The sequence below is a fragment of the Tamandua tetradactyla genome, chromosome 3 (assembly GCF_023851605.1).
Source record: "Tamandua tetradactyla isolate mTamTet1 chromosome 3, mTamTet1.pri, whole genome shotgun sequence".
In the NCBI taxonomy this organism is placed as follows: Eukaryota; Metazoa; Chordata; class Mammalia; order Pilosa; family Myrmecophagidae; genus Tamandua; species Tamandua tetradactyla.
The window spans coordinates 207,039,673-207,049,284 of NC_135329.1; the positions used below are offsets into that span (position 1 = coordinate 207,039,673).

Here is a 9,612-nt window from a genome sequence, read left to right on the forward strand (position 1 = left end):
GCTATCAGGAGAGTTGTTAAGTGAGTCTAGTTCTCGTTCTTCAGTGAAAGCACTGAGGCCAGTAGGATTTTCTATTTCAGTTAAAAGCCCTCCACCTACAGATCTTGTATACACATCTTTACTGATTTCCTCTGGTCTCAGGTGAAAATTGTCTTACAAGTTTTTTTGGTTACCAGCTATAGAAACCTCCTCTGATTAACTTCAACAAGGAGAGTTTATTAGAAATAGCTTATGTAATTGGAGGAAAAGCTAATGAACCAGTTCTCTCAAAGGTTAAGAACCAGGGTAATTCTAGGGATCACCTAGATAACCAGAACCAACAGAGTGGTCTCTTCAGGACCCTACTGTCAGAATGAATGAACTTGAAACAGTTTTGGTCCTTGGGTCATTCCATATAAGAAATGTTAAAATCCCAGAGAAGGAGCATACAGTTGGCCTGTCATAGGCCACAGGGTCACATTTTGGCTAGGGGAAGGTGGGGGCTTTTTAAATGACTTTCCCACCAAGACTCTAGCTGTTGGCACAGGAGTACTGCCAAAAGCAAACTTGGCGTGCTTTCACCAATAAAAGGGGAATGAATGCTGTTTCAGCTTGCTAAAGCTGCTAGAATGCAATACATTAGAACTGGGTTGGCTTTTTCAATGGGAATTTATTAGTTTATAAATTTGCACTTCTAAGGCCATGAAAATGTCCACATTGAGGCATTAAAAGGAGGAGCTTCTCTGAGGAAAGGCTGCTGGCATTTGGGGTTCTTCTGTCACATGGGAAGTCACACAGCAATATTTCTCTTTCTCTCTGGATGTCTCTGGGCATTTCTCTCTCAGCTTCTTTGAGCTCTCTGAGTTTCATTTTTCTATTTTCCTTTCATAGAGGTCTCCAGCAGGGGGATTAAGACCCACCTTGAAATGGCTTATCATTTGGCTGGGTATCAAATGGCTGGATCATTTCTCCATGGAAACAACCTAATCAAAAGGTCCCACCCAACAATAGGTCTGCCCCCACAGCGATGGATTAAGGGATTATAGCCTTTAATGGCATACATAACAGCTTCAAACCAGCACAGATGCCATGCATTCAAAAATGACATATGACCACTAAAGTGTCCATCTTCAAATTGAAGACCAACTTTTGTACCCCGACTCCATTTTCTCTTGCTTCATAACTATGTTCCTTTAGATACCTTATTTTCCTGTCTTTATCCTCTCTTTTTATACTCCTTCTTTCCCCTGAGCCCATAAATATAATGAAAACTCAACTATCCTAAGATAAAAACTTTCCTTGATACCTACATCTCCCCTAGTTGTCCAATTTTTGTCCTCCCCTTTTCATGCAAACTTACTGATAGTTACACTCTCTCTCCCCACACTTTCCTTTTCTCCCATTGACTTCTCAACTCACTTGTTATTTTGCATCACAAACACCATTTTTTTGAAACTGAAATTGCTGAGGTTACCACTGACCTTTTAGTTATATCAGATCCTTTGATCATTCTTACTGGGCCAGCCTCTGTATATTTAATGTCAAAATATATTTTAAAACTAAAGCTTGGGACAGGCCATGGTGGCTCAGCAGGCAGAGCTCTCGCCTGCCATGCCGGAGACCTTGGTTCGATTCCTGGTGCCTAAAAAAAAGAAAAAAAAAAAAAATATCTAAAGCTTGGATTTTTAGTGTAGTATCTCAAATCAATGGAACCAATGCTTTTTATCTAGATTGTCCGACATGGTGGTAGTCTGGGTCTTGGTTTGGCTGCCATGGGAACCGCACGCCAGGATGTATATGATTTGCTAAAAACAAATCTTTATCAGGATGATGCTGTAACAGGTAAGCACTTCTTTCTAAAGACAACAGACTTTGATTAACAACCATACTTACTTTCTTCCTGAATTTTTTGATCTCCTAAATCTAATGGATTTCTCTACTTGAAGAGGGAGTGGATTTTGCCCTGTTTTCAAACTTATCTTAAAACATGTTTTGTGATATAGGCTTTCTAGAATGGTGTATTTACAAAAGTAAATTTATGAGCATGGTCACTTTATATCACGGGGCTATCTGGACTACTCGGTCGTACAGATAAAATGTCATAACGTCTCCTTTTGAAATTACTATTGGATTTGATGGTGTATTCTGTGCAGGTGTAAAAGGAAAAAATTTATGAATGTATCAGTGTACTTCACATAAAGTATTTGCCTTTTTATCAGTTGATTTGGGAAAAATGCTATCAAAAACGAGTGGCTGTTTTGATAGTTGATGCTAAAAGGTGCCACTTCTAATAAGATATGTTTCTTGTCAATACATATGTAACTCAACTCTTACTCTTTAATGTTTACTCTTTACTTGCTAGGGGAAGCAGCTGGCCTGGCCCTAGGTCTTGTTATGTTGGGCTCTAAAAATGCCCAGGCCATTGAGGACATGGTTGGCTATGCACAGGAAACTCAGCATGAGAAGATCCTGCGGGGGCTTGCAGTTGGCATTGCATTAGTGATGTATGGGAGAATGGAAGAGGCTGATGCTCTCATTGAATCTCTCTGTCGTGATAAGGTGAAATAACATTTATCCTCTTCTCCCTTGTACTCTACTCCCTCACTCTCCAGTTATCTCCAGCCTTTACAGAAAAACTTATCTTCACTGAGAAAGATCTTAGTTCCCATCAGGACACAAGATTTATCAAGCCCGATAGAATATAGGAAAGAAAAGCCCTGATTAAAAAAAGTGAAAGGGGGGCACAAAAGTAGTTCAGTGGTAGAATTCTCACCTGCCATGCAGGAGGCCCAGGGTCAGTTCCCGGTTCATGTACTTCCCTCCCAAAAAAACAAACAAAATACAACAAACAAACAAAAATTCAACAAATAGTGCTGCAATAATGGGATACTCACATGGAAAAATAATTAAATGTGACCCCACCATACAGCATACCAAAAAAAAAGAAAAAGAAATGAATGGGAATAATTTAAAGATTTTTGACATTAACCAAGGTGCTTCAGGTAAGTGATTTTCAGATAAGCAGATCTAAAAAAGTTCTTTAGGATTTTATAAGTTGATTTATTTTAGAATTAATGTTCTTGCAATGATTTAGTGATTATTTGGTAAGATATAAAGTTTACTTTGTTTCTTCATCCAGAAAGTGTCAATCTACATACTTTATTTATTTATGTATTTATGAATTTACTTTGGTGAGTTGTTTTCCCCATTGCCTTTGTTTTGTTTTGTTTTGTTTTGTTTTGTTTTTACAATGATATTGCATATAATAAGTAGTCATTGGTAAGTGTTATGGTCCTCTGTAATCTGAAAAAAAAAACACCACTGTAAGTTTATAGCTAAAATTACTAATTAGTTTGCTCAACTAATTAGTCAGACTGCGTATTTCTTCCACTCAGAGCTCAGTGCCCAAGAATTAGATGATAGGTAAAGGTGAGTTAGGATGTGGAATTAGAAGCCAGCTTCTTTTTTGTTTGGTAAACGGAACATGGATGTCACGAGGCAATGACTAGTGATATTGACTTGGATTTATACTGCCTAGAAACTGTGAGGCAGGACAGGAGTATTGTGTGGAATATTTGAGAATTAGAGAATTATTTCCTCCTGTATTAGACTCTTTTACTTCCCTATTCATTTAGAAGACTTGCCCACCAACCACAAAAGAATTCTCCTTCAGCTCTTTCCTTTTTACCTAAAATAAACTCTCCATGGGTCTCACTGTGTCTGTTGGACTCTTTGAAATGATAAATTGGTGTTTAGTGATGAATTAATTACTTTCTTAGGACCCAATTCTTCGTCGGTCTGGAATGTATACTGTAGCCATGGCTTATTGTGGTTCGGGTAACAACAAAGCTATTCGACGCCTGCTACATGTTGCTGTAAGTACTCTGTCCGTTCTTGGGGATATGAGTGGGAAGGAAGGTTTGCCAGATGGACAATAAGTGTGCACCACTTGACTGCCAGCAGTCGTCTCAGGTTCAGATTCTCATTCACTGGGCACAGGCCATAAGGTAGCATCAGGTTCACTTAGTTTTTCAAAGGATATTTGAAAAGGTAATAGCAACAGCACAACAATATCAATGGAAGGCCCTGAAGCCCCCTCAGGTGTAACTTCTAAATCTCCACACAAAGGGGTACCTTCATTTGTAGATGTAGTAAGACCATATGCATATGTGCAGCCACCCTAGAATAGGGATATCTAATCTGCAGTAGGAACCACTTCTTGTTCCATCCATGAATTTAGTTTCCAGGTTCCCCTAAGGGATGTGCTCTATTACAAGAGGCACATTGCACAGAAAAGCCAATGCCTTTTCTCCATCAGGCTTAATTCACATATTCTAGCTGTAGTTTATCGCATTAAATAATGTTGGTAATGCAGGGGACATTCCACATGTCTGGACTCAGTAAGTTTCTAGGTCACAGCACTGGTAGAAGGTAAACCCAAGATCCATCTTCCCATGGAGAAAGGGTTTATAACTGCTTGTAACTGGAGATATTCACATCCCACAGTATTTATTAGTGATTTATCTTTGATCAGTACAGTGTGTGGTGTGTTCTAAAAGTTTATATTTTGCTTGAACTCTGAAAGTATTTGGAAACAACATTGAAGGAATGGTTAGATTTTCATTATAATCCACAAAAGCTATAATGCAGCTGAAAAAGTCTTAATAAGTAACCCTAAACCTTAAACTTCACCAAACTTAAAGGCTTCTAAGTGCTGAAATGAAGAATACTTTTATTTATTTATTTATTTTTTAACATGGGCAGGCACCAGGAATCAAACCCGGGTCCTCTGGCATGGCAGGCAAGCGTCTTTGCCTGCTGAGCCACTGTGGCCTGCCCTGAAATGAAGAATACTTTTAGATGAGTTTTTCTAAATTGGGAAAAGATATTCTAGTAAAAGAATAACATATTAATGAAGTCTAATTTACTTTTGAATAATGTGGGCCTCATACCAATTTAGTCTAGTAATAGAATGCATGGTATTAAATATAATCATTTTATAAAATTATTCTCTTAGGTAAGTGACGTTAATGATGATGTCAGGAGAGCAGCAGTAGAATCACTTGGGTTCATCCTGTTCAGGTAATAATTTCTCATTTCAATTCCATTTTTTTTAACTTTTTATTATAATAAATACACAACTTACGATTTAACCACTTTCAAGTATGCAATTCAGTACTATTAATTGCATTCACAATATTATCCTTCCATCACAAATATCCATTACCCAAGCTTTTTTATTACTTGAAATGGAAAGTCTGCACCTATTTAGCAATAACTACCTCTTCCTGTTCCATCCCCCTGACCCCTGGTAACCTATGAACTACTCTCTGTCTCTATGGAGTTTGCTTCTTTTAGATACTACACATAAACAAGGTCATACAATATTTGTCTTTTTGCGTCTGGCTTATTTCACTTATTTCAACATGCTGTCTTCAAAGTTCAGCCGTGTTGTACCAGCATCAGAATCTTTTTATGGCTGAACATTATTCCACCGTGTGTACCACATTTTATTTATCCATTTGTTGATTGACCTTTTTTTAGTAGTAATTAAGCAGACGCAAAATACCTAAAGAATATGTTTATCTGATTCACTGTGAAAATTATTTTAATAATAACATTGGTATTGTTCATCTGAAAAAGAGCATGTCATGAGATTCTGAAAGCATGTTTGAGAAGTAGTAAATTATTCTGTTTATTTGTAACAGAATTATTCTGCTTATTCATTTAGATTTTTTTAATCCGTACAATACCTTTTCCATACTCTTCTTTCCAGGTATATTGGTAATTCAAATGAAATGTTATATCATAGGTTTTATGAAGTTCTTGAAGCTCTTTAAGGAGAGTAAAAGGTAAAGGGCCTTGTTTAAATACAAATGGGTGAACTTTTTGCAGATTTAAAAAATTTATTTTGGATTTGCAGACTTGGAATTGAAGTGTATCATAAGATGTCCTTGGCAGTAATAGTGTTGTGATCAGTGGGACAGACTCTGAAACCAATCCACCTGGGTTGAATCCTGACTCAGCCACTTACTAGCCGTGTGACTTTGGGCAAGCTGCTTAACCTCTTTGAGCCTCAGTTTTCTATTAAATGGGGGTAATAATAGTACTTATAAGAAGATTAAGCAAATTAAGATATCTAAAGCCCTCAGAGCAGTGTCTGACACTAGTAAGCCTATTTGTGTGTTAGTTGTAATTGTAGTAGTTGTAGTTGTCATGTTTGTGGTGATGTAGGGAGTGTTACTTCTTCCAGTAGACTTACCGTATGCTTTGCTCCAACCTCAGCTATGAAGATTTTTTCTAGTCAGAGTACTTTATTGTAAAATATAATGAAAGACTAAAAGTATTTCTTTTAGCTTTATTTGGACACTGCCTGTTAAAATTTGTGATGAAATTATGCTATAAATTAGGTTCCTGACAGAACATTTTAGATGAGTCAAGTATCTCATGTCCTTTTATTCCTGGAGACATTTTCTATACCAAGTTCCCTGGGAGTGAAGTTTTGCTCGACAAATATTTATCAAACATCTTCTGTGAACAGGTCAAAAGATCCTCTGGTTAATATCCCAGGTAGAGATTTATATGTTTACAGCAGTCTGTAAAATGTTTTCTTCCTATTATGGACAAAAATGTTGAATAAAACAGAGCAAAGCACATACCCATACAGCATGCTAATACATTGTATCCCCATATCAGTTCTCTTGAATGAGGTTGTTCAACCAGATACTCATCTTCACTATGTTATCCTCTAACCGTCATCTGTCTGGCATAACACTAAGATACCATAGGACCTTCACTAAATCAGATCTACTAGTCTGGTACCTTCAAAACAGAAAATGTGATTAATTAGGTATGATTATTTCTTAGTAGATCCATGAAAATAATTTCTAAGATCTCATAAAACCTATGCATCTATATACATATTTTTTTAACATGGGCAGGCACTGGGAATCAGATCTGGGTCGCCTGCATGCAGGTGAGAACTCTGCCACTGAGCCACCATTGCCCGCCCACAAATATATTTTTTATTGTAAAAATTAGCATATATACAAAAAAGCTGGGTGGGCAACAGTGGCTCAGTGGCAGAATAATTCTCACCTCCTGTGCTAGAGACCTTGGTTCGATTCCCAGAGCGTGCCCAAGCAAAAAAACTAATAACATACATACAAAAAAACAATATTTTTCAAAGCATACCACAACTATTACTTATAGAACAGATTTTAGAGTTTGGTAGGAATTACAGTTCCACAATTTTAGGTTTTTCCTTCTGGCTATACTAGGGACTAAAATAAATATCAATATAATGATTTAGAAGTCATATTTGTTAAATCCTATCTTTTATAACTCCACCTTCTCTGGTCTTTTTTTTTAATTATTTATTTTTTATTGAAATATATATTCACATGCCATGTAATCATCCAAAGTGTATGATCATTGGTTCACAATATCATATAGCTGTGCATTTTTCATCACAATTAACTTTTTTCTTTTTGTGTGTGAAAAGTAACATGCAAATATGTACACAAAAGCAATAAATTTTGCTTTTTTGCCCATCACCACGATTAGTTGTATAACAGATTTCAGAGTTTGGTATGGGTTACCATTCCACAATTTTAGGTTTTTACTTCTAGCTGATCTAAGATACTGGAGACTTTATCAATATAATGATTCAGCGTATACCTTACTTTCTCTGTATAATTCCACCATCACCTAAACCTATGTATAGTAAACTAATTCTACATTATTTCCAAATAATTTTCAATAGATTCTGTTCTGCCCTCTTGGTTTCTTGAATCCTGTCTCTTTTTTCCCTTTTTTTTTCCATCTCAGAATATTTAGCCACGTAAACAATCTGTTTATAGCTTTCCCATTTTCTCTTTTTCCTCCAAAATTTGTAAACAATGGTTTATAATTACGTCTACATGTTCTATTCCAGGGAGATTACTGATCTGCTTAGAGACTTGAACCCATTTAAGATAGTTAGGCTTACCATCGCTTCACCTATTTTACATTTAACAACATTATTTTTTTCTTTCTACTTTAAAAATCATTCTCCCTGAGAGAAAAGGTAGAAATGAAATAGTTAAGTAGTTCTGCTTCCTACCTGTGATTAGCATGCCATTCTAGCCAAGCCATGCCTAACCTTTTCCTATTCTTACTCTAGAGTTCAGGCACAATTGAAAAACAAAAAAAATGGTTTTGACCTTGATATCCACACTTGACAAGTGTGTTTCTTGTCCTAATCAGGGAACTGTATAATTTGGTATGCACAGTAAATTCTTCCAGACTACCCTTGGAAACTTTTGACGTGTATCAGGGCTCCTCCAACTTGTGATTTTCTCTTCCATTGTATTGTTTCTTTACTATCATCTGTTAATTCTTCCTATTGCCAGTGACTTTGTTTCCTGTCAGTATAAATCAGTGGCCTGATGTCTATATTCTGCTACATAAAAAGTTTATAATGGACTTTGAAAAACTTTTTTCTGCCTTTCTTAACCTAACAATGCTTTGCTCTCTGCTTGTCTCTTCTGTAACTCATATACTTGTGCTAAATTCCCAATTCCAGCAGCAGATGTCCTCCATGAGCTGCTTTTAGATTTTGCCAAGCTCTCTATTACCTAGGATACTCTGGAAGTCTGACCCAGCCAATGAGTTGTTTATGTGCTTCCTACTTAGTTTTAAGGGAACATTCTGAGTCCTTTTTTCATGCTATGAATCTTCTAAGAAGTACAAACTGAAAAGGACGTTAGAGATGATTTTGTCTAAAACTCGCATTATAGATGAAAATTAAATGTAATCAACTTGTTCAAGTAGCCAAAATTAAAACCAAGTTCTCTAAATTTGAGTTTAGTGCCATATCCCTAGAGTGAGGATTTTTAAAGGTGGAAGAGACTTAGAAATCCAACTGTTATCCTATCTTTTAATTGTTATAGAGCTAGTGATAGAATTGAAATTCAAAACAGGTCTTCTGATAACTAGGTTAGTGCTTTTTCCACCACACCTCTCAGTCACAGCATTGTCTTTCAGAGTGATTCTGATAGAACATCTTTAGTCTCAAATTTCCTCAATTAACTTTGTTATTTGGAAAGTCTATTTCCTGTTTCTTAAAAATGTTGAATGTTTTCTGATGTGACATCATTTACTTCTTACACTGCTTAATTTTATTTCTTTCCCTTTAAATGTATCTTTTAAAATGATTATGTGGATATTTGGTCTTTTTCAACCACATTTTAAGGCTTTTTTTTTTGGCTTCTTTTTAAGTGTACTTATTGGACATGAAACTGAAAAATTGTCAATCAGCACTTATTTGTACTTTAACAGCTAAGATGAAATCATCTTCGAAGGAAATTAAAAGCTGTTGTAAATTATCTACTTTATTCTCAGAATAATTCTGGGAGTTACAGTATTTTCATTGTATCTTTCTCCTGATAGTTGTGTATTGTTATTTGTCCATAATTTCTATGCCAAAAGTAAAAAATTAAATTGAAATTTTTATTTTTGCTAAGTTGAAATGAGTCTAGACTGGTAATGTTTCTAATTGTTTTGTAGTTAATTCTCAGTAATTTTCTAAATACACAGATAACTTTTTCAAATACTGACAACTTTTGTCTCCTTTCTTATATTTGTTAAATA

At 35.8% G+C, this 9,612-nt stretch overlaps 1 protein-coding gene across 2 annotated transcripts in view; it reads left to right on the plus strand.

The window, feature by feature from the left end:
* The window catches only part of PSMD1 (proteasome 26S subunit, non-ATPase 1), a 111,607-nt gene that overhangs the window by 35,155 nt on the left and 66,840 nt on the right, over positions 1 to 9,612 (plus strand). For both annotated transcript variants that reach the window (XM_077155409.1, XM_077155410.1), the window contains exons 13-16: positions 1,710 to 1,821; positions 2,342 to 2,538; positions 3,759 to 3,854; positions 4,997 to 5,061. In XM_077155409.1, the coding sequence (XP_077011524.1) occupies positions 1,710 to 1,821; positions 2,342 to 2,538; positions 3,759 to 3,854; positions 4,997 to 5,061 (470 nt within the window). The remainder of the gene's footprint in view (positions 1 to 1,709; positions 1,822 to 2,341; positions 2,539 to 3,758; positions 3,855 to 4,996; positions 5,062 to 9,612) is intronic.